The sequence below is a fragment of the Fukomys damarensis genome, unplaced genomic scaffold (genome assembly GCF_012274545.1).
Source record: "Fukomys damarensis isolate Sample0158 unplaced genomic scaffold, DMR_v1.0_HiC HiC_scaffold_17, whole genome shotgun sequence".
Lineage (NCBI taxonomy): Eukaryota > Metazoa > Chordata > Mammalia > Rodentia > Bathyergidae > Fukomys > Fukomys damarensis.
The window spans coordinates 5,939,339-5,964,766 of NW_022900929.1; the positions used below are offsets into that span (position 1 = coordinate 5,939,339).

Here is a 25,428-nt window from a genome sequence, read left to right on the forward strand (position 1 = left end):
CTCTTCCATGGCCAGCACTGATAGCCAGGCCCTTAGCCCCACGCTCAGGAGCAATCAGGTGCTTCTGTTGGGGAATCTAGGGGGCCATCTCTGCTGCCAGTGGGGTGAACCAGCCCATTGCCTGTGTGCCAGCTCCAGGAGCAGCATAAGGACCACAGGCAGTGGTGTATTGAGGGACACAGACTAACATATTTCAGAGAATGAGTCATGGACGCAGCAGCTGGACCAGACATGTGTCACACAGTATCTTCTGGGACCCTCAGTCCTCATTTCAAGAAGAGTTGAAGATGCTGTGAGCTGTAGTTCTTCCCAGAGCTTCTTGTTTCCCTTTTCTCCATAGCCAAATCAAGGTCCTTAAGGAAGACATCCTGCAGTCTGGGCTCTGAGCAGCCCCTTCTAAGTCTTCGGGCCATGTTGGCCCTGCAGTTGCAATTTCTGAATGAAGTGGCCATGGGGGCATTGCCAGCATCTGGGCATCACTGGTGGGAGGGGCAGCTTACGATGAAGAGTGAGTATGGCAGAGTGTCTACCTGCCCCTCCCCTTGATCATTTGCCGTGGGCCAGGCGCTGGACATCCTGGCCTTCCCGTGGTAGAGCTCCTTCTGGTGGGTGAGAGGAAATGGGTCTGGAGACCTGTGCAGCCCCAGTAGGTGCTTAGTGACCCATTGGTGAGGTGGCATGGACTGTGGGAGCAGCCTTCCCTGGAAGAGGTGGCTGAGTTCCTAGCAGAACAGGGCAATCCTGGGCATGTTGGTGAAACAGCCTCAGCTGGGTCTGTCCCTTCCTGGGCTCCATTTCTAAGAGAAACACAGCTGGAGAACCTCTGCTGTGTAGGGTTGCTGAGAGTAAAACCAAGAAAAGTCGTATGGTGCCTCCACTCCAGCTGGAGCAGAGATGCTGGATGAACAGCAGCTATGGTCCCTTCCAGAGCTGAGGTCTCCCCCTTATTTCCAAGGTGTTTCTGATACATAGCACCTCATAAATAGCTCTTCAGGGATACAGGGGGTTTCGGATTGTTTATATTGGTCCCATCACGTGTTCATTCTGACCCACGTGCCGTGGACACTGTCAGGCTCCATGCTGGAGTGATGGGACGTTGAGCAGAGACATACGCTCTGTCATCGTCAGTTTTACTGTTTAATGGGGACTTGGGAGTTGGTATCATTCACAGGGAGCTGTGACTGAGAGAAGCACAGTGGCACTGTAGGACCAGTGTCTGGGGCAAGGATCGCCCTGAACATGCACCTCCACGCCACCATGGGTTAGCCAGCAGGTATAGCAGGAGAGGCTGCTGCAACAGCAGGGAGCTGGAGGCCAAGGCTGGCTCAGTGGGGATTTGGCATTTATCCCACTACATGGGAAGCCATCAGGAGTTTTAAAATAGAGGAGCAACACAAATGGATGTGTTGCATCAAGCATGAGGGGACGCCAGGCCTGGGCAGGGAACTTGGCAAGGGCGGGCCACTGTCCCCCAGCCAAGTGCTGGGCAGACACTTCCAAGCTCAAGGGCTATTCCTGGGCAGAGAGTGGAACACACCTCACACGTTCCCGCTGACTCATGGAGCCGCCGTCTGTAATAAAGACCCTTATCCTTTGGAGGGGCGGGCTGGGTTCAGGGCAGGAAATGGTTGAGCAAGCTGTAGAGATGCGGAAGGGAAGGGACTCTGGGCAGGTTCAGAGCATGTGACCAAGGATGGCAAGGGCAGCCATACTTCGGCCTATGTCTGCTGCACGAGGAACAGGGCTGGGAAGTACCACCCACAAGGCAGGTGGTGGAGTAGAGGGCTGGGTCACTGGCGGGTGGAAGAGTGGTATGTTAAATGTGTTGCGGGCATGTCGTCAGCTGAAGCTGCAGAGGGGGACATTTCACCCCAGGTCCCAGTGCTCCTCTTGGATTCACTTCTCTCCCAGGCCTCTCAGTTCCTATACCCTCCGTTCTGTGGCATTGGGAGTGTGATCTGGCATGTGTGGGATTTGGGCAGGATGACACACTTCTGATTCATTCATTTTGAAGACTGTGAAAGGGCCTTACCCCCAGTGTCTGTCCTGCCAAGAGCAGAGCCTCAACACACTCAGCTGTGGAGGGACAGGTCTTTGTGGCTACTACCGGAATGTGATCGGTATATGCCAGAGGCTCTGCCGAGATGCAGGAGCCACCCCAGCTCTGCCAGCACTTTGTCCTCCAGCTGGAGACATGAGGTGGTGTGGGCCTTCACAGATACCACCATCCCATATTACTGTGGGCTTGGAGTGTGTGACAGGGACATTGGGTGAGTAGGGCCTGCATACCAGGACTTGCTCTGGACAGATGCATGGTGGAAAACAGGCTGTGTTTCCTGTGCTCACTCCCATGCTCCCTGGGGCAGCAGAAGCTCAGGCCGGATCAATGTGCATTTGAGCTGCTGCCTGGCCAGGGTGTGCCTGTACCTTTCCTCTCCATGTGACTCTCATGGTCTCTCTTGAATAGACAGCCAGTGTCCAGGGCTCCCTGCCCATTGCAGGGGTGGTTTCTGCCCCTCCCAGCACTGCCCGGCTGGGTCCCATCTGCCCACACCTCCTCAACATTGTACACTCATGGCAGACACACACAAATTGTGTGTAGTTTATGTCACATGCCTAAGTTTCCCACCATGTCACAGGGTAGGTTCAGTGCATCAGGTCAAAATGCTAGTATTTGTTGATTGCTGTTCTCTTGACTAGGCACAAGGAGTCAGCATGTGTGTTCCTAGGCCACCATTCTGTGATCATGTGAGGCTGCCCTTCTGGCTTGGGAGTGGTCAGAGAGGGGCTCTGGCCAGCTGGAGACCCCACTAAAAAGGCCCTGAATCCAGAGATAGCTGCTTCAGCTTCCCATCCTACATGGGATGCTGGCCTTGTTGGGGCCTTGGGGTTGTCTTTCTCTGCAGCCATGGAAGAGCCGGGGAGCTAAAAAGGCTGCTGTCTGTGAAGGGCTGGTCCTCCTCTCACCCCTTCCCAGTGAGTGTGAAACGTGTTTCTTGCGGGTCCCTACTGCAGAGTGGTTTCTGAAGCAGTTGTCTCAGAAACTCCAAAGGGTCCTCATCCAGGACCATAGTTTGCCGCAGAGGAGCTGGTGGTGGTGCTGGGCAGATGAAGGTGGCTCGCACAGTGCACACTTACCTAGATGCACTTGCTGCACATGGCAGGATGAACAGCCATGTGTTGTTGTGTGTAAGCTGTGTCTATCCAGCACATCACAGCATCCTTCCAGCATGGAAGAGTGGAAGCCTTGGTGCAAATTTAAGTGGCAGCAGCTGAAGTCCTTTCAGCTGGAACAAATCTGAGTTCGTTATTTTCTGCTGTCAAATAGCAGCTCTGGCAAATCCTAAATGTTGTCTATGGATTTAGCAACTGGATAGACTTTCAGTAATTCCAGTGGCTCACATGTCTGTGCCAATGCCTGTTAGTCACACTTTGGAGCCTACTTCTTCCCAGCCATGCCACTGCCTGCTGGGTCCCATGGATGTGCTGGCCAGGCCCCAGCCCTCATAAGCGTGCCTAGGCTCTGGGGACACTTGAGATGCTGGTCTACCTTGGAAGACAGCGGGGCACTCTGACGTCTACCTTGTGCCCTCATGAAGTGGGGACAGAGTGCCCTGTTGGCTGGAAGTGCACACTAGGATTGGGCCCCTGAGCAGCTGTTTGGAAGTGCATTGCCTGATTTGTTACTGTGACTTCACTAGGGTTCCCGCTGGGCCACTTCCTAGGGAACCCTCAAGGTTACTGTCCTCTTCTCTGGGCCTGGTGCACTTTTGGATACTACAGGCCTGGTAGTATAAGCCTGTGCCACCAGCTCCTGGAGTTGAGTCGGGCCAGCACTGGACACTCAGCATCACAGTGAGACCTTCACCCCAGCCCCAAGTGGGTAACCTTGCCCTGCTTTGTCTGAGGACTTATCCCCTGCGCAAGAGCCCTCTGCTTTCTCTCAAGATGAGGAGCCTCTAGTACTCCGCAGAGACATGGGGTCCCAGTGTGAGATGTGGCTAGGTGAAGTGGTTTTAGAAGAGGTCCTCCACATCGTATTAGTCAGTGAGCAGCCCTTTTCCTCCCAGGTCTCCCCCTCCATGTGCAGACCTGGACAGATACAGCAGAGAGAGGAAGGTGGCCTGCCTGTGGACCCCATTCATGTGTCCGGGAGGAATCCTCAAGACTGCCTATGCAGAGCCAGCCAGACACAGAGAGGTCTCTAAGAAAAGCCGGACATAAAGGAGATTTTGTGATTGTGTCTGCCTGACTGGCTGTGTGCCAGGAAAGGATGTGCCCCTTCCCCCTGCCCACAGAAGGACACAGCAGTACATGGTCTCCACCTGCAAGCGTGGTCCCCACCTGAGCACATGTGACAGGGCTAGAGCCAGCTGGCGTCCTGCTCAGCCGAGGTGGGTGCTGCTGTAACTGTCCTGCCACGGTGGGTCAGGTGCCAGAAGCTCCAAACACAGAGTGAAAACAGCTGAGTGGTGACATGGGCAGATCCACACCTGTGCCCAGGATGCCTGCCAGCACTCTCCACAGCTAGCTGGACTGAGAAGAAGCTAAGATGCGGAACTAACTGAATGTCATTGTTGCCAGACAGGGCCTCGCCAGTGTTTGCAGGGACTCTGTGCACAGCTCTTCACATCCACCTGGGGCGACCACTATGACCGGCTATTTCTTAGGTCATAAAACAAACCTTAGCAAAATTAAAGGAATCAGATCATACAGAGTATATTCTCTGGCCACATTCAACTGAAACTGAAAGTCAATAACAGAAAAATAACAAGAAAATCTCCAAACATTTAGAAATTAACAACATGTTTCTGAATTGCTTGTGTGTCAAAGAGGGAGTCACAAAGGAAAAATAAACAATTGAGCAATAATGAAAATACACATATCAAAATTGTGTCAGACATGGCTATCCCAGTCCTGAGAGGGACACTTGTAACAATTAAGTTTGCAGTAAAGGATGGGATAGGTCTCTTAACTCATGTGCCCACTTACAAACCTGAGAAGAGAAGAGAAGCTCAGAATAAGCAGAAAGAAGGAAATAGCAGGGAGCACAAAGTAATGAAACAAAACCAATGGAGAAAATTATTGAAACAAAGAGCTGTTTTTTTTTTAAATAAATTCCATAAAATTGATAAACTTCCAGTAAAACTGACAAGAATGAATAGCCACAAGATACAATTCAGTGGTATCAAGAATGAAAATGGGTCCTCACAGTAGGTTCTGTAGTGGTCGAGGGATATTCTGATAGCTTCACACTTCTAGATTGTTTAGTTAGAAGAAATCGACCAATTCCTCAAACCCCCCAAACTACCAAAACTTAACCAAGATGAAATAGACTATGTAAATAGTCTTACATACATTAGAAAACTGAAGTCATAATTAAATTGCTCTCAAGGCAGGTATCTCCAGGCCCATATGGTTTCCCTGGAGAATTCTGCTGAACAGCTACAGAATAATTGACACCAATTTAACACAACCTTTTCTAGTAGATAGAAGAGGTTGCCGAAGTGGGGAATAGGGGAGCATGTCTTCCAGAGGACAGTGCAGCAGCCCTCTGGTGTCAGATGAAGCCATGTCTTGGGGCGGGGGGTGAGTCAATGAACCTGATCTTGTCCTTTCATGAAGACTCCAGAGAATCATCTTAATCTCCAGCATCCTAAATCCACTCCTTCCTCCTTCCAAGAATCACTGTGAGGGACTCTTCCCTGAGCAAGGTGGGGTAAAGCTTCTTGGCTTGCCACTTCTGGCGAGGGACTCTCTTTGGGGTCATTGCTGCTCACCCACCTACTTACTCCTCGGCCTCTGAAGTGATTTGATGTCGTCTCTTTCATTCTGTCTGACTTCAGGTGTGGGCCTCAAAGAAGTGAAAAATCTTGCTTCTGAGGCATTTTAAGGAGAGTGCTGCAAACATATGCGTTCAAGCTGCTATCTATAGCTCATGTCTTTGTTTTCCCACTTGTAAATGTTTTCAAAAAGTTGTTTGAAACCTGTTTACCCATTTTATAACAGGAACACTCTCCGTGCTTTCATGGACCTTCTGTGATTGTCAGTGTAGTTTCTCCACTCTACAGTCGGTATGCTCCTGGTGCTTGAGTGATTTTGAGCCTCCAGAAGGAAAACTTAAGCAGGCGCCACCATGCTCATCTTTGTGGACCCACCATCGGCAAGTTTGACTCCTGTGCGTGAGAACTTTGTGTCTCTAAAGACTGAGCTCATTTGCCTGTGGGAATCTGGTCACATCCCAGAGTAGCTGATCTACTCTACCTTTGACAGTGATAATGACTACTTACTCTGAGATTCTAGTGAAGGCTGCTAGGGTTTACTGCGAGCTCACTGCCACACAGCTGAGTACTCTGTGCTGTCTGCATCCTCGCAGCATCTCAAGAAGGTTTCTAAAGGCTCTCACTTTGCTAACTAAGGCCAGAGTTCGTGCAGCAGCATCCCCTGTGAGGTTTGGTGTAAGGAGCAGTGCCCGGAGGCGGGGGCCAGTCCTGTGAACTGTGTGTCATCTTTATAGTTTTTTAAAAAATAAAAGCAAATAACAGGCTACCTTTCACCATCCTCAAATGCATACCATTCTGAAGAATATTGGTTGTGAGACCTCATGAGCCTCTCTTCCCACCTCAGTACCCCACCACAGCCTCACGCATAGCTACATTCTGACAGGTATGTGCCGGATCACACAGTCATCATCATAATAAGGATAGGATGTATCCCAGGAGTTTATTTTTTTTAATTATTCCACAGTAAAATTTCCTGTAGTATACAGTGCTATGAATTTTAATTACCCCATAATCAAGAAACAAAATAATTTAATTATCCCCAACCCTCCTGCTCTCCTTTTAAACTCACCCCATACACTCCTACACATCACCATGCTGCTCCCTGCCCTATGACCTCTGCTTAGCACAAGGGCCCTGATCAGCGAGTCCCCTAATGTGTCATTTGTGGAGCCTGGTGCCCAAACCCTACTCTGGGAGTTGTCCATGCCAGATTCCTGTGACCCTGCTAGAAGTCTTAGGACCAAGAAGCCTGATTCTTCCAACTTTGCTGTTCTTTTCCTAGATCCTACTGTCTTTCATGTCTCAACAGTACATCTTCCTGCCCTTGAACACAGGTGTCTTTGCCTTATTTGGGTGTTCTTTAATTTCTTTTAACAATGTCTTGCAATTTTTAGCATGTACTTTTTCCACCTCCATGGGTAAACTTATTCCTAAATATTTTGTTGTTTTGGGTACTATTGCAAATGGAATTTTTTAAAATTCCCTTTTCATATTGGTCATTGCTAGTAACTCACTGAATTTTCCTATGTTTGTCTTACAATTTTGTTGAATTTGTTTTCCTTTTTCTTTTCTTTTTTCTTTTTTTTTTTTTTGGCAGATTCTTTGAGGTGTTTATGTGTCATCTGTGAATAGGAGCAGTGTGCCTCTTTTACAGTTTGGGTGCCTTTTATTTCTATATTTTGCCTAACTGCTCTGGCTGTGTTGAATAGAAGGCCTTTTGGTCTTATTCCTGATCTTAGGGATAAAGCTTTCAGTCTTTTACTGTTGAGTTGATGTCAGCTATTTTTTTTTTTTATGTCTGTTGTCACACTGAGGTAGCTCCCTCTTTTTCCTGGTTTGTTGCATCTGTGTATCATGAAGGGTGATGGATTTAGGGATATTACACTGACAGGTTTCTGGGTGTTGAGACAGCCTTGCATTCCTCATAATAGTGTAAGGCAGTGATGGCAAACCTTTTAGGGACTGAGTGCCCAAACTGCAACCCAAAATTCATTTATTGCAAAGTGCTAACACTGCAGTTAAACCTGAATAGTTAGATTTTAGTTTAGAAAAAACAACTGTTATTGAGTCCTCGGCTGCTAAGGCAAATTGGCTCTCATTGCAACAGAGAGGGTTCCTCATGATGCCTGCTGTGGCGCATGTGCTGTAGGCTCTCTGCCACTGTTATAGGGTGCGTCAGTGGGCTCTGGGGACCAAAGGTAGGCACATCAGGGTTCTGGCAATTGGGTGTAACTTCCTTGTAAGGTCTTCGGCTTAGGTGTCCACTCAGTGCTATTTCTCAGAGTGAATGAGAAAGGGCTTCCTCCTCCTCAGCTTTTGGAATAGTTTGTTAATTCTTTAGATATTTGTTACCAGTGAAGCCATCTGGTTCTCTTTTTTTGTTGGGAGACTTTTCATTACTACAGTAATTTAGTCTCATTGTTACAGATGTATTCCAATTTTTTACTTCTGTGCTTTGGTAGTTTGTGTATTTCTAGGACTTTATCTAGGTTATCCAATTTGTAGGTACAGTTGTTCATGGTTTTCTCTTATCCTTATTATTTCTGTGAAATCAGTAGTACTGCCACCTTTTCTATTTCTGAATTTCATAATTTGAGTCTTTTTGTTGTTAGTCTGGGTAAAGATTTGTCAGTTGTGTGGATCTTTCAGTTCATCAACTTTTGGTTTTGCTGATTTTCTTTGTTGCTTTTCATTTATCTCTAACCTTTATTGTTTCCTTACTCCTCGCTTTGAGCTTAATGTGCCCTTCTTCTTTTGGTTTCTTAAGACATACTGTTATTGATTTGAGATTTCTTTTTCATTGTAGGCATTTGTAGCTGTATGTATCCCTCTTGCTTCTTCTCTCCAGGTATTTTCTAATTTCCCTTGCAATTTGTTTGACTTAGTAGTTGCTTAAGAGTGTATTGTTTAATTTCCACCTACTTATGAACTGCCTGGTTTTCCTTCTGCGATTGAATTCTAATTTCAGTTATTGCATTAATTCCATTAAATTAATAAATTTGCTTTATTAGAACTTGTTTTTTGGGCTTGCACATAGTCCCTTCTGGAAAACATTGCACATGCGCTTCAGAAGAATGTATTCTCACATACCTCATTACAATCTAACTGGTTTATTGAATTGTTCAATTCCTCTCCCTCCTGGTTGAAGTTCATTTCTTTTTATTTCTTTAAAATATTTTGTTGTGTGTATATTCCAGTTTTATTTTTTAATAAGAACACTTAAAATCTATTCTCTTTGCAATTTTCACGTATGTGGTAACTTTATTAACTACGGTCACCACAGTGACTATACATCAGTGATGTATACATGTAGATCTCTTGAACTAGTGAGGCATGGGGGTGATATTTATAACCCAAGCTATGACGGGCACTGGGGAGGAGGAGCAAGAGTTTAAAGCCAGCCTGGGAAACATAGTGAGACCCTGTCTCGGAAAAAATTAAAAAATAAAAGTTTTTTTTTAAAATTCCTCCTCTGTGGCTGAGATTTTGTATGCTATGACCAATGTCTCCTCATCCCCTTACCTGCAATTCTGCTCCCTGCTTCTGTGAATTCTCCCTTTTTTAGATTCTGTTCACCTGTGTGTGGTGACCTTGTGTGGTATTTGTCAGTGCCCAGCTTATTTACTTAACATAATGTCCTCCACGTTCATCCCGATATTGCAAATGATAGGGTTTCCTTTCTTTATAGCTGACTAGTATTACATTGTGTATGCATAATACCCTGCTTTCTTTACTCATCCATCCATCAATGAGCACTTTGGTTCTGTCCATTTCTTGGCCGTTGTAATAGTGCTTTAGTAAACATGGAGCACAGATAACTCTTTGGCATCCTTTGGGTTAATATCGCATATTAGGGTTGTTGGATCATGCAGGAGTTCTATTTTCAGTTTTTTGAGGCGCCTTCATACTTTTCCATCCTGGCTGCGCTGATTTGCATTTACCCACCAACAGTGGGGAAGGATCCCTCTCCTGGTTCTCTGTATCCCTCCAGCACTTGCTGTCTTTCAGCTCTTGGATCACAGTCGTTCCTACCAGGGTGGAGCAATAGCTCATCGTGTTGGTGATTTGCATTTTTCTGATGATTGGTGGTATTGGTCATTTTCTACTGGCCTTCTTCTGCAGTCTGCAGTAGAAAACCTCTTTCACTCTGATATTATTACTTTCTTTTCTTTTTCTGTTTTCTAGAGGTTCACAATTTAATTGGTCTATTTAAAAAACTAATTTTGGAGCTCTGATTTTTCTATACTATTTTTCTCCTTTCTATATCATTGATTTTTTTTCTATATCATTGATTTTTGCTTTTTATTATAAACTTCCTTTAGCTTGATTTGGTTTTTTTGTTTTGTTTTGTTTTGTTTTTTGGTACCGCAGATCAAATTCAGGTACTTGCACTTGCAAGGCAGGTGGCAGAACCACTGAGCCAAATCCCTGGCCCTGATTTGAGTTTTTATTCCCTTTTTTTCCTAGTTTCTTAAATTGGAAGCTTAGATTATTGACTTCAGATCTTTCTTGTTTTCTAATATAATCATTTGATGCTATAAATTTTTCTGTGAGCATTGCTTTCAGTGTATCCAGTTTTGATATGTTGTATTCTGTTAAAAATACTGGCTAATCTTTAAGTCATATATTGTTTTGATGTGTATCATTACATTTTTAAATGTTTAGGGCTTTCCTCTTATCTGGCTGTTACTGCTATCTGGTTGATGTCCATTATGGTCTGAGTGAGTATAGTTCAAATAATTTCAATTCCCTTACATTTGCTGAGGTTCATTTACTTCCCTGGGAATGTGGCCTGTCTTGGAGAATGTGTCTTGTGTACTAGGATGGTGTGTTATTTAGGTGCCTTTTGGACCTGGTAGCCAAAAGCATGTCCAATGCTGTCTTTAGTTAGTGGTGTCAACTCACCAGCTGTTCTTGTGGGTTTGTCTCTCCTTCTACTTGTCCTTTTTTTTCTTTCATGAATTTTTAAGCTCTGCTTTTAATTTTTTAATTTAGGCTTATCAAATTGTCTTGGTGAGTTAACCGTTTAACCTTTTTGTCATATTCCCTCCTTTGAGTGGCAGGTAGCTAATTTCAGCTGGAGTCTTTTTGCCTCATTAGTATCATTGCTCCATGTGGCTGGATGGCTTTTCTTCTCTCTATTGTTCTCCTTTCCTGACTTCATTTGTCTCCTCCTTTCTTGCCACCCTACTGCTCTGGAATCACTTTTGATTTGTAGGAAAATGCAGAAGTGCCACAGTGTTCCCATAGGCCCCTACGTGGTTTATCTTACCCTCACCATCCACATCACTGGGCACACTTGTTTTTGGTTGGCTACTGTCAGCCTATCTCTAGCCCCCTTTGGGTCTCCCATCTTTCCATTAATGTCTAGTTCCAAGTACACATATGTCGTAGCCATCAGGTCTCCCTGCCCCACTCTTCGTGATGGGGTCTCCATCTCTCCTGGTTTCTGTAGATTTGACAGTGCCAGCCAGGTTTCCCCAGTCTGTGGTGTCTGCTGTGATTCATGGCAGAGTTTGTGGGTTTTGAACAGAAGATCAGGGAGGTGAAGCCCTCCTCATTGTGCTGTATCAGGGGGCTCATGACAAGGCGAGGCAGCACCATGGATGGATGGTGAGTGTGGTGGCCTTGTGGAGGTGTTGCTGGCCACCTCCTCTGCAGTGCAGCTCTGCTTCTCTGTGCTGGGACAAGGTGTGGGGCAGGTGCAGCTCTGGCCTGGAGGGTGAGTGCTGTGCCAATCCCATGGGCTTCTTACTAGCCTGTGCTCTGTGGATATCCTTTCACACATTCATTTCTTTAACTGGCTCTTACCGAAACAACATGCAGCCGAGTTGCCTTTTAGACCACCATGGCCATCTCTGAACATGGTTGCTGCTATTTGTTATTTCTTTGCAGTCCCTTGCCCCTTGCCTGCAGCTCTCTGCTGGGTTATTTCTGCTGAGCAACTTTGGGTGTTCCCTTTTAATGTAGTTCCTTCTTGTCTGTATTTTGGTTTCATGTATGTGCTTGCTCTGGGACTAGGGAGTACCTTCCCCTCTCTGCCACTTCCAGTGGGTGTCTCACCACTTCTCATCGGTGCTCTGCCTCTGCCCACAGAAAATCTCAGCAGATGATGGTATCATTTTTGTCAGCAACCATGAAATGTTTTTAGGCCAGGTATGGTGGCATATGCCTGTGATGGAGGCTCAAAGTATTGTAAGTATTCTAAGTATTTTAAGCAAGATAACCACTCCATGTTTTCAGCTGGTTTCTATATACACATTCACTCACACTTACCTGCTTTGATTGGCTCTCTTCTCAGGAAACAGTATGGAAAATCCCCCAGTTTAACAGCATCCACAGTATTCTAAAAAGAGGAAATATGTTTCCAGAGATTTAGGCCAGAACTGAATACTTTGAGCCATTTGAGGGAAAACTGAACTTAAGAGTTTGTGAACACATACACACATACAGCCATGCATTGCTTGGTGACAGGGTAGGTTTGAGAAGTGTGACATCGGGCTGAAGGTCACTGTGTGGACAGCATAGGCTGTGCTTCTGCAAACTGAGTCACTCCTCTGTCACTGGGTGACATAGTCTGATGGGAACAATGTTGTCTGTGCAACTGTTGACCAAACATAGTATCACATGTGACTGTACTTGTTCATTCACTCTCGTGCTCCTCTTTTTTTGGTAAGAAGACAGCAAAAGAAAATACTCTTGTTTTGTTTTCTCAGGACTAGAGATGAACCTAGAGCCTTCACATTGAGCCACATCCCCAGACCTTTCTTTTTTGAGACGGTCTCATTAACATGCCCAGGCTGCAGTCAAATTTGCAGTTGTCCCACCTTAGCCTCCCAGAATGCTGGGACCGCAGGCATGTGCCACCATGGCCAGCTCAAGTACACCCTTTTCAAATGCTCGTACCAGTGTCACTTATGTGGGTCTATCCTTTTACAGCAAGGATGGATTACAGTGGACAATCATGGTTGCTGTGATTCTGCAGATTCAGTTGGGAGAAGTGCATTGCTGGCAATGCCGAGCCTCCCTCCCACCTGTGCACAGGTGACTCCACATTCAGTGCCATCTCTGCATCTGGCAGCACTCTACAGTTGTCAGCATACAGACCTTCTGTGTCCTCATCTTGTTATCTTAGTTTTATGGTTTTTGGATGCTTTTGTAAGGGATATTTTCCAGCTATCTTTGTGGTACTGATTTCTCATTTATTTCCAATATAGTCAGAACATACTTAGAATTACTCAATTTTGTTTGGACTGTTGAACCTTCTTTTACTGCTTAGCATACATCTGCCTTGGAAAATATTCCAAGAACACAGAAAAAAGTGTAGCCTGCTCTTACTACGGAGTGAGTAAAGGTCAGGCTGGTTGACGGTGTTGAGAAGTCTGCCTGTCCCTGATTTTGGCTGGTGGTTTCATCACTTATGGAAAGGGTGAGGATAAGGTGACTGTGACTGTAGACAGGGTTTCTCCCTGTTGTCCTATCAGTTTTGCTGTGTTTCTTTGCAGCTCTTCACAGGTTATTCAGTGAATGCACCTCCTCATTGTTAGGAAGTGACCTTCCTGGAGATGGCCTGTTCTTTGGGCTTTACTGCCCTCCACTTTCTCTCTTGTATTTTGTCATGTTTGTTTTTCGTACTAGAGATTGAACCCAGGGCCTTTGGACATTACTAGTTACTCCCCCCTTTTTAAATCCAATTTGATGACCTCTATCTTTTAATTGGGGTGGTTGCTTGGTTAGAACTATTTACATTTAATGTGATAACCACTGATTAGCTTCCATCTTGCCATCTTACTATTTTCTTTTCCCAAAATTCTGTCTCCTCTTTGCTGATGTTTGTTCAGTAAGTTTTACAAAATAATTGAAATTTTTGTTTTTGCTGTTTTAGCTGTTACCCTTGCTTTGTTACCTGTGGGTTTTAGTGTATGTCCCTGACACAGTACCATCAGCTGATGGTATTCCTCTAGAGCACAACTACCCAACAGCTGGCACTTGCTTCTCCTTGAACTTAATGCTGTTGTCATCATACATTTTATTTATACGGTTTCTTAAAGTTTCTCAGTGTGTGTTTATTAGTTTCATCTAAAAGTTGGTCACTTTAAAAATACAGTTAGTAACTTAAATATCTTAGAAAAATTTAAAGAATATGCAAAACACGTATTCCCCATGTGGCCTGTTTTCCCTGCTCCTGTACCCGGACTGTGTTTGCTTCTGCTATCTTCCTCCTCCCCAATGGGCTTCCTGTAACACAGGTTGGAGAGCCAGTTTGCTGACAGTGAATTCTGTTTTTGTAGGCCTGAAAACCTCCTAATTTTGCTTTTGTTTTTCAGAGGCATTTCCAATTTAGGTTGATGCTTCTTAGTCTTATATATTTCAAAGCTGTCTCCTGGTCTTTCCAGTGGTGCTGTGGGGTGAGAACTTGTGTCTTCTTAAAGCTGCATCTGTCTGTGCCCAGTAGTTCTCAGTCATTGGCTTTGAGCAGTTTTCCTTTCCCCTGCTCTGGGCCGTTGCCCTCATGTTTCTTGTGATGGACTCAGTGGGGCTCCTGGCTCCTGTCTCCAAGTTTGACTTCTGCGTAGTTTTCATGCCCTGTGTCTTCAGGGACACCAGCCTTTGTGCTTCATGAAGCTGTCCAGCTCACTGCTTCTCCTTTCATTTGTAAAGATTCCCTTTCTTGTCTGCATTTTATTTTGGATGGTTTCCACTCAAGTGTGTTCCTGTACAGGAAACCTTTGTTTTGCAGAGTCTAATCCACCATTAGTCCGTGTCTTTTCACCTCAGGCATTGTTGCTTCTGTCTCTACAAGTGTGTCTGAGTCTTTCTGCTTTCTTTCTCTGTACTTTACAGTCCATTGTGCCAGCAGCCTCAATAACCCTTTTATTGGCCCTGCTTACCAATTTTAATGCCAGTATGGCTTGTGGTAGGTTTCAGCTGATTATCACCCTCATTGTGGGCTGACTTTTCCTGCTTCTTTCATACCTGGTAAGCTTTGCTGGAAAAGCAGGCATTGTGAATTTCAGCTTGTTGGGTTTTAGACAATTTTGTACTTTCATAATTATTGATCTTTTCTCAGAGATGTGGTTCATTGTATTGGAAAGTTGATGCTTTTGAGTCATGGTTTGTGATTTGCCAGGCTGTCATGGCACAAGTTTGTCTGCTCAGTGAGTCAAGACCTTCTCAAATCATAAGATTTCTGCCCATGCTGACCTGTGTCCACCACCATAGACCTTGACAGACTTTTGATTTTTCAAACCATGTGGATGTTTTGTATTTTAAAAAATAAACTTAACAGGGCCGGTGATTTAGCTTAGTGGTCCCACTGCCTGCGTCGCAAGTGCAAGGTCCTGAATTTGATCCCTGGTACAAAATGGGGAAAAAAAAACAAACAAACAAAGGCGAGGATAGTTTTTTATGTCAAGTCAGAGCCTACCACACTCTCATCTTTGTCACGAGTCTGTTTTGCTCCCCCAGACCACAGGTCACTCGATGCCCATGTTTGTTGCTCATCTCAGGTCCTCCTCTTGGGCCCCCAGTTGTCAGCTCTACCATGCCCACCTTGGGAAATCCTTCCCCATCTTTTCATCTCTTTAACAACTCCATGGAATGATTTTCCTCCCAGTATCCTCTCCTGTGTGTAGTCACATGCTCCAAGGGTGGACCACTGGATATGGGGCACACTGGATCCCTGTAGACCCTTCCTCTTGTCACTTTTCCCGTGTGCCTCCAGCCAAGCTGTGATTGGCAGAGACTCCAGCTGGTGGCATACCCTCCCCACCAGAGCCACTTTCGATTTTGCTGGTTGGCACATCCTGTCCACCCTGTGCGCGTATTTTGACACCAGCTGTGGACTTCTCAAGCCTCACTTTCAGCTCTTCATTGGCCCACAGGCTGCACTGACTACCTTGTCATGTCTCACTTGCCTTGCAGGTTGAAGGTCGAGGAGCTGGAGGGGGAGCGGAGCCGCCTGGAGCAAGAAAAGAACATGCTGGAGATGCAGCTGGAGCGGCGTACTCTGCAGGTGGGCACTGGGGCTGCTGTGGGGAGGTGCACCTTTCCCTGGGTCTAATCCCCAGTTCCTACCCGAGAATATCCTGCTTACCAGCTAAGCCAGGGACTTGCTCCTGCACACCACGCTTATCTGACCATGTCTGGAGTCCTCCTCATGCCAGGGCAGGTATTGAACACCTTTCTGCAAGGGTAGTTGAGCAGAACTGGAGCTCACAGCAGACGGGGGTATGGCATATCCCCACCAGGACCCCTTGTCCCTTCTTGTGGTTCTTGGCCATTCCACAAGGCATCCTCTGGTGGCCTCTGAGAGGCTTTTGAGGAACAAATGAGACAAGGGATGCTGAGGACCCACCTGACAAATGTACACACCCAGTGGATGTTCACACTCCATCCTGCGCAGATGGGATACTCTGGTCATCCCCACCATGGAAAGGTGCTGGGACATGCCAGGTGTTCTCTTGCCTGTGGGTTAGCAGGACGTCTGCCATCGCTCTCCCACAGACTTCCAGGAACACCCTTGGTGGTATGGGCCCTTGCCCAGGTGAGTGTCTGGTGCTGTTCAAAGCCTAGGGCCTGGTTCCTGGCCTGGAGGACACTGTGCTGCAGCCCTGTGTCTTTGTCCACACCCTGCTCTGCACATGGATGTTAGCACCTGTTCTTTGCACCTTCTCTGTGCACCTGCACTACTCCAGTGCAGTGAGACTACACAAGCAGAGAGGGACAGTGGCCACACAGAGAGCTGAGCACGCACAAGAGCTTTGCCCCGGTACAGCAGTAGGTAGAGGTCCTGGAGAGCAGTGTCCATCCTGTAAGGGAACACTGAAGGCCTGACCAGCAAGGGGATCACTGTGCTCAGGGGGCATGGAGGAATGAGCTCAGCTGCAGGCACGTGGCAGGGAGTAGCTATGGCTTTGGCCTTGCAGTGATGGAAGCTTCTAGACAGCCCGCCAGCTGCAGTAATGCTCCTGGAAGTGGGTCTCCCAGAGCTCGCTGGACGAGATGACCACATAGGCCCCATGAGTAGCTTGGCTAGCCCTGGGCATTGGCATGCCATTGTGTGGGCTCCCTCTCCCTATTTCCGGACCAGGTTGCCTGTGGCTCTGCAGCCTTGCTCTCCTCCCTCCCTGGAGGCTGTGGCAGGAGGCCCAGCTCCACTCACTGCCCAGAGTGCCAAGCTGTCTTCTCCTTGTCATTTGCAGACTCAGCCAGACTCCAGAGGATCACAGGGCCAGGCTACCTTTGATGAGTACATTCAGGAAGGCTGGTGATGGCTTAAACCCCCAGCCCATAGCTGGGCATCTCCACTGTGCACCATGCCCCCCTGAGCTGGGCAAGGTGCAGCAGCCCCATTTTCTTGATGAGGATATCTCACTCAGAGGCTGAGCACTGTCTTCTTCTGTGCCCCTAGCCTGCCCTCCGCCTCTCACACCCCTGTGAGACCACCTCTCAGGGAGGGTAGCCTGGCATCAAATATGGCCTGGGCAGCCTGAGTGTCATCCCCAGGTAACCAGTCTCGGTTCCAGGACCCCCGTAGGACACGCAGTTCTGGACCTCCCCAGCTGGGCACTTCTGTCGTCATGCTTGGGCCGGTGAGAGTTTTACACCAGGGCTGAGCCTGAACCTGTGAGTGGCGTTGGTAATGAACAACTCCTATTTAACCCCAGTGCCAGAGATGGCCCCTCATCTTCCTTTGGACTATGAAGATGCCTTCCTCTGTGCCACAGTGCAGGGTACTGTTGATTGAGCAGAGATGAGCCCCACTGAACAAGATGGTGACAAAGGTGACACCCAGAGACTAATTCTGGCGGAACTGGGGGAAGGTGGTATCTGGCTCTGGGAGAATGGATTTTCCACCTGAGCCTTCAACAGTTCCTTTATACGATTGAGGCAGTAATGCCCACATGAGAGACTTTAGGGGGATCATATGTTAGGTCTTTACCGCCACCCCTGGCACATAGTAGATGTTCAGTAAATACTCCTGTCTATCCACTGACACTATCTGCTTTTTCCATCATTGAGGACAAAGACTTTGTCTCCATGACATTTCTGTCCTAATCCTGGATACCTGAGGTCCTCAGGAAGCAGGCTCAGAACATGTGACATCATCCTAAGTGCTGAGCCCAGGCCTTCTCCGCGCAGACCTCAGATCTGCAGGGCAGAGGGCCCACATGGCAGCTGGGGTCTGGGAGCCTTGGTCAGCATGTCCTCACTGGAGTGCCTCTCCTGCCGCACTGTCTCCTGTTCTGCTCCCCACTTCCCTCTGGAGGAGGAGAGTATCTTCGAGTCGGCGCTTCAAGGAAGATTGATTAAAATCAGCTGCAGTTTGGCTTAATTGGGAACATATGCTCAGAGAGGGAGCTCGACTAGTTAGAATTTTTTGTAATTAGTTCACAGCTGGTTGGTGAGGAAGCGGAACTCCAGTTACCTCTTGGAGCTCCAAGAGGAGCTGGGTGTGGGTGCACACCTGTGCTGTAGGGAGAGCAATCATCCCACTGGGCACAGTGACACCATCCTTTCTGGGTCGACCTGAGGGTCACTGGTATTCACACACCAGCCAGTGGGAACCTTGTGCATTCCAAATGTAGCTGGGGTGTGAAGAGGGTTTGGGGGTTTCCTGCATGACAGGACCTCTCACCAGGTGGACAGCAAGCCTAGGACCCTCAAGCTGCTGCCCTCATAGCTTCAGGGGCCCCAATTAGTGCTGGGAAAACTGAGGCCCCCCCAATTAGCTGGTGCCGGAAGGGTGACTTGAGCCCTTCCTTTTTAGAGGCAAATAAGGTGTGAATGTGTGGCGGAGTTCTCAGGTACAGCTGCAATGGGCAGACCCCGTAGAATGTAGGCCTGTGGCTCCACACTCCAGTCCCAGCACTCTTGGTGCAGCCACAGTGCTCGTCCCCTAACTGCCTAACTAGGTGCTAGCTAGTCCTCCTATCCTGAGTCTCTGAGGACCACTGGCCCCATCCCAAGCACTGGCCTGGAACTCAGAACCAAGAGCATGGTTGAGGAATGTAGCTGGGCCCCAGTGTCCCCTGTCACCTTAACATCCATGCTGCCAAAGACCCTACTCATAGTAGTGCTCCTCCAGGATGAGGGTCTGCCCTGCAGCCCATCTTTGGGGTGTACAGGCAGTGGCCCCCCAGGGGCCCTCATATCCTGGGGATTACTGGTATTCACAGCAACACTTCAGTCCTCACTGCATCACCATGGTGACAGGGCTCATGGCCCCCATCTTCATGGCTCTAATGGACTGGATCTGGAGCTGCAAGGAGTGGGCACAGAGGGGGAAGCTCATCCATGAGATGGCCCAACTGTGCTGGACACACCTCCGGCAGAACGGGCATGTCCCCACCTGGTACCCTGAGGGTGCTCTCTAGGGTCCTGTGTCACCAGCAGTAAAAGGGAGTCAGCATTCAAACCTAGTCCAGCTAGAGTTTCCGGCTTCTTACAAATGCCTTCAAGCACACAGAAAAGTGGCAGGAATGTCACAGTGAATGCCTGCTCACACCACCTACGTCCTCGAGAAGCGCGTCACTCGCTGCTGTGTGACATCTCTCCCCGGCCCTCTGCCAGCCATCAGTCCGTTTTATTCTTTTGATGCATTTTAAAGTAAATTGCAGACATCTGTATACTTTTCTCTAAGTACTTCAGCGTGCACGTAATTAAGCAGAATTCATCTCTGGGATCCTGGAGCCCGTGCCCCCGCCATCCCGCAGGGCTGCCTAATCATAGCGCTTATTCAGGCAGGTGGGTGGTCTGGCAGAACAAACCCCACCCCCAAGATTCCCTGCCCTCTAGAGTGAGGCTTCTGAGCTGACTGCCCTCTCTGGGCCCCTCACCCTGGCCTAGCCCACTCCCCCTCCAGCCTCACTGCCCACCTGAAACACTGCTCAGGAAAGGGACCAGACAAGCTACCCAGTTGTACACATTTAAAATACAGTAAGTGTATCTCTTCAAGAAATGGAGTGGGTTGAAATTGCTGGGTTTCTTCTGAGTGGAAAGCTCCTATGTCTGAGATGTCCCTGCTCCTGAATGCGTCACAGCTCCTCACCGGCTCCTTGGAAACCCCAGGTCAGGCTCTGGCCTCACAGTTCCCTGCCCCACGACATCCCCAGCCATGCCCTTGATGTATCCATCTTCCCTGTGCCTGCCCAGCTCACGGCAAGCTGCTGCCCTTCCTGCTACCCTAAAGAACTACGTGACCCTGGGCCCCAGGATCCTCCCCCGACCCACCTGCCACACTTGACCTCACATTTCAGAACTGCCTCACCTCGCCCATGGTTCTTTGATGACCGGGATGGCTGGCTTCTTGACACCCCTCTGCACTCACTTCTGAGATGTTCTTCAGGCATCACAGTGTGAGGGCTGCCTCGGTGTGGTGAATCCCAAGGCTGCTGGCTATGTAGCTTGGCAGCTCCAGGGCATGTTTGGTGGAAGAGCCTCCACTGCTCCTCAGGGTCAGCAAGCACCTGGCTCAATTTCTGACAGGGACACTGGGTGGGCGGGGGGTCTGTGCTAAGGTCACAGAAACTAGTGGCCTACCACTCACCATGGTGACACAAGCACAGTCTACCCACTGCCCAAGCCATGCCTTGGCCATGACTCTCACACAGGCATCTTAGGCCATTCTCTCTCCTCAGACCTCAGCTCTTCATGGCTGTTGGATGTGTCTGCGAGGACCACCCTACCTCATAAGGCAGAAAACCAGAGCTACAAGGAGGAAAGTGGCACCCTTGTGCCAGCTGCCAATATCCTTCACAGAACAGCCATGGCCAGTACCTACCCCTCCCCAGTGTGCCAGGCCAGGCCAGGCATCACTTGAGCCTCTGCTGGCCTCTGTGTGAGCCACCCACTCCCCTCTCCTGGGCCTGTGTGCAGATCAGAGTGAGCAGGGTCCACCCTACTCAGTCTTCACCAGTGTCATGAGAAATAAGAGACTTCAGAGGCTCAGTGTCTCCTGCATGTAGGCTCTTCTTGCATGAGAACATCAATGTCTTTGTTGGGCACCTCTCTGTCTGTATTCCTTTAGAACTGTTACAGTTTTTGGTTGTTGTTGTTGTTGTTTGTTTTGTTTTGTTTTTGTACTGGGAGTTGAACCCAGGACCTTTGCATTGAGTTACATCCCAGCTCTTTTTATTTTTTGAGACAGAGTCTTGCTAAGTCACTAAATTACCTAAGTGGGGTTTGAACTTGTAGTCTTCCTGCCTCAGCCTCCTGAAGGGCTGGGATTATAGGTGTGTGCAACACCCAATTCATTATATTTTTATCTTAAATTTCCTTGTGAGTTTGCTTCCAGGTCTTGTATCCCCTCGCTTGCTTTGGGTCTTTCCTTCAGTTCCATTTCATAGGGGTACACATGAATACTGGACCCTGTGTACTCAAGGTATGGCCCTCTTTCTGGTGGCTCTGTGCTACCTTCACATTTAAGGTGGGGACAGGTGTGCACTATCCCAGCTCCACCTTCCAGAGCCCAAGACTGTCCTCTGGGCAATGCCAGACTTGGTGTCTCTTCTCAGCCTTGCCTCTTAAGCCAGCCTTGCTGAGTGTTTATGTAAATAAGATGCTTAGGAAGGGAAAAAAAGCTCAGACCCACAGAGGTGAGCACGGACTGCTCATGTTTATTAACGCTGAAGGCTAAAAAAAGCAGCCCGCTGATGTGCATTTGTGCAGCGACATTTCCACAGGCGCTGATTTCTTTTGGTTTTTTATAAGAAGAAGGATGCACCCTGCATATTAAGACCCCTCCTCCCAGGGTGTTGCCTTCTGGGAAGCTCAATCCCTTGGGCCCAATGGCCTCTCCTTGCTGGAGCACCAAGCACACTGGGGTCCATCCTTCTAGGACTGCCGGACCCCAGCTGCGGGGCCCTGAGACCCCTGATGCTGGCCTAGTGCCTCGTTTACAGAACAGCAGGCAGGTCCACAGACAGGAGGTCATCTGACAATCTCACAGCGTCCATGGGTGCTGTTCTGCCAGTGTGTGTCTTTTCCCTGGTACTCTTGGAAACCTGTTCGTGCCTGCTTCTACCCTCACTGCCCACAAGACCAGAAAGCATGTGGCATGGGAACAGTGTGATCAGTGACCCCAGCCACTCCTCTCTGGCCTAGGTTTCACGCTGTCACTGTGGCTCTCTTAGTCCTCAGCTCTGGTGGCCATGTGCTAACATGCTGCGACACCTTTCTTTGTCTCCTCCTGGTCCTTGTACAAGTTTTAAATGAGAAAGTTAGGAGCTTTTCCAGCACTTTTGAAACCTAAACATTAGGCATGATAATAAGTGATTATCATCTTTGAGTTGAACTTCTCACTGTAGTTTGTGCCTCTTCAGAGCCAGGGTGTGATGAGGCACAGCAGGTAGGGCCTGGGCAAGCATTCAGCATCGAGCTGTGTTGTCTCTCCAAGTGGCCTCAGGACAGTGGGACCTGGAAGGGTGTGGGGAACAGTGCCTTTGGGTCTGTTCACATCAGACACAGGCGCATGGGGATGGTGAAGACTCTCAGGGCCAAGCCTCACTGGCAGGCTCTGTTTTCCCAGCCCACCTCACTGTGCTATCTTCAGGGTGGGCCCTGCTTAAGGGAAGGGATTTCCATGACCAGAGAATTTGGGAGTGGCAGAGATAGAACTGACTTCAGTGCTGCAGACAAATCACTAGATTCAAAGAGAAATGTCTTGAGGGTTTTATGGGGCCCTCCTGGGGACTACATTGATTTTAAAACTCAGCTTTGGGGCTGAGGTGCAGCTTATTAGAGAGCGTGACTAGTTTGTGTATGATCCTGAGTTCCATCCCCAACACCACACACGCCCACAAATGTTCAACTGTGTGACAGCAAGTGTACTCCTAGGACTACACCTGAGGGATGGAAAGCAAGGATTGTGATGAACTTGCTCACCATGTTCACTACCATCCAAATGGGAGCAGCCCATGGTCTTCAACAGACAGATGGATAAATGAAATGTTGCCCATCCAGGCCACAGGATATTACCCGGGCTTACCAAGGAAAGAAAAGAACAGCTGACACACTGCTCTGCCGGGGAAAGCAAGCTGGTCACCAGAGGATCAATACTGTGCGGCTCTGCTCCTAGGAGGTCCTGAGGAGTCAGGTCCTAGAGACAGGAAGCAGGATGGTGGGAGCCGGCCCTGGGAAGAGGGCAGGAGTCAGTGGTCAGTGGGGATAGAGCTTCAGTTTGGGAAGATGAGAGCTCTGGAAGTGGACACAGTGATTGCTGCACATGTGAATGCGCTTAATGCCCCTGGGCTGTGCCCTTAGACATGATTACAATGGGAAATTTCATGTGATGTAGATTTCACTACCACTGGAAAAACAGCAGCCACCTTTTACAGGCAATTCCTAGAATAAACCAGGGCCTGGACTGGGGAGCGAAGAGCTCAAGGCTACCCTTGCTGGTACTGTTTGGCTCTCACTGGCCCTGCAACAGCTGATCTGCACCATGGGGCCTCTTGCCAGCTCCTGTAAGAACCAAGCTGGCTGCTGGGCAGTAGTCATTTGCTTGCTATAATGGGGAGCTCAGGTGAGCAGATGCCACCTGATCTCCCAAGCGTTGTTGACCTGCTGGATACTGGCCCAGCAGTGTCCAGGGGGCTACAGGCCAAGGACCACAGACCCACATTCCTCCTCCTTCAGGTCCATGGCCTGTGGTAGAGCACTGACTGGACTGTTGGATGGAGGCTCCCAGAGAGCCCAGGTCTGGGCGGGGGCAGTGTGCATGGGCCTGGAGCTGGGCCAAGAACGTGAGCCACTGAGCCAGGACCTCTTGCAAGGCCAGTCACTGCCCCACTTGCCTGTACTGGCCGCCCCCACATGGCGTCTGCCAAAACCCCACCAGAGCATCCCCACGTGCAAGGCCTGCCTGCAGCCCGGAGCCAGCAGGGGTCAGCATAGGTTCCAGGTCTGGGAGACAGTGAGAACCATGGCTGGGGGCACTGAGGGGTCCTGGGTAGTGGTCTGGCCCTTAGCCTGGGTGGCTGCAGTCTTTCCAAAAGAGTAGATTTCTCTCCTTCATTCCCTGTAAGTTGTTACCAAATCAGCCCCAGCAGCAGATTGCCTTCTGAAGTCAGGGAACCTGCGGGCTGTTCCATGGCATCCTGGAATTAGCCATGCTGACAATACTTGTCGTCTGGACAGAGCCAGGGTCAGGGAAGGCTGACAAGGGTATGCAGGTTCCCAGGTGGCCTGGGGAATATCAGGCCCTTGATGCCCAGTGGCAAGGGCTTGTGCTCACTTGGTGATACCCTGCCCTTCTACATATGTGGCAGTACCTGCCACCCCCCATTGACTTGAGGATATGGACAGTGGCCAGGGAGGCTATTGTCATCTTTTCCCAGGTTGGGGTCCCAAGGACTGCCTGAGAGCCATACAGCCTGTAGTCAGTGGTCCTGGGCTCTGACTCAGTCTCTTCTGGCCCCCACGCACGTGCCCAGAGGAGACTTTGTTGTATTTCTGTAGAAGCCACCCACAGCCTCCACTGTCCCCCAAGGTAGAAACACACCCAGGGCCACCTGCTGAACCCATGAGCCTTCCTCCGACCCTCCCTCTCGCTGCCAGGAAGATGAAGCTGTGATGTGCTGGGGCAGGAAGCCGAGCTCCACAATCCCTTTTCTACCACAGCCCTAGGGAAAAGAAGAGTCTCGGGGCTGAACTGCAAAGGTCACTCCCAGTATCCCCTCTGGTTCTGTTGCAGCCTCTGGAAGCCCCTCTCCTGGGAAGGAGGAAGTACTGTCCTTGCCCACAAGCACCTTGGTGACTGCCCAGTACAAAGCTCAGCCCCATGTGTGGCGTGATAAATGTGTGTCCCACGCAGGTACTGCTTTGGCTGGCATTGTAGGCTAGGACTTGATTTGGCTTTGTCAGCTCTGCAATTCTTTGGTATCTCAGACCATCCAAAGGGAAAGTGGATCAGACCCACCTTTAGTGTATGGTGGCTTCAGGGGGCCAAAACATGCAAAGAGAGAGGACCCTGGAGCACAGGGGGTGCTGGTGCTCCCCTCAGCCACCGCCCTCCGCTGCCTCCCACTGTGGCCAGCAAGGGAGGTTTGCCCCATCTTTCTCCTCCTCTCTTTGGAGGGATTAGGTTTGCACCTGATGCTTCTCTGGCCCCGTTTTCCTGATACCTCATGGTGTAAAACACTTCAGGTGTCTTTGGCAAGGTTGGAGTTGAAGTTAACCAAGGACCTTTAGGTGACAGCTACCTAGGCATGTCCTGTGGACAGAGGGGACAGGCTTCACGGGTAATGGCACTTTGGCCTTTGCTTCCATGGTCCTGTGGGCTGTAACTGCACGTGTGTGTACACTGCAGCTCTACCAAGGGCCCTGAGGGCTGTACCTTTGTGCACATATACCCCATAAAACTCGTGAAGACTGCTCTCACTTCTCTTGGCCCGTTTGATCTTCCCAAGGGCTCTGTGAGCCCACCACAGTATTACCTACTACATAGGTGAGCCAGTGAGGCTGAGAGAGAACATGGCCCATTCCAGGCTCACCTCCAGCATGGGGATGTCCATGTTTTAGAAAGCACCAGTTCCTTGGGCCGCTCCCTGACCCACACCTCAGGAGGCCCAGGCAGCATGAGCAGGGCAGCTATGCTGCAAGGCTGTCTCTAGGGTGGCAGCTGTCCTTCCTCCTCAGGTCA

At 49.0% G+C, this 25,428-nt stretch overlaps 1 protein-coding gene across 7 annotated transcripts in view; it reads left to right on the forward strand.

Annotated features, from left to right (window-relative positions):
• Positions 1-25,428, forward strand: part of Mad1l1 (mitotic arrest deficient 1 like 1) — a 322,214-nt gene that overhangs the window by 203,471 nt on the left and 93,315 nt on the right. For all 7 annotated transcript variants that reach the window (XM_010612080.3, XM_010612079.1, XM_010612081.3 and 4 more), the window contains one exon: positions 15,708-15,798. In XM_010612080.3, the coding sequence (XP_010610382.1) occupies positions 15,708-15,798 (91 nt within the window). The remainder of the gene's footprint in view (positions 1-15,707; positions 15,799-25,428) is intronic.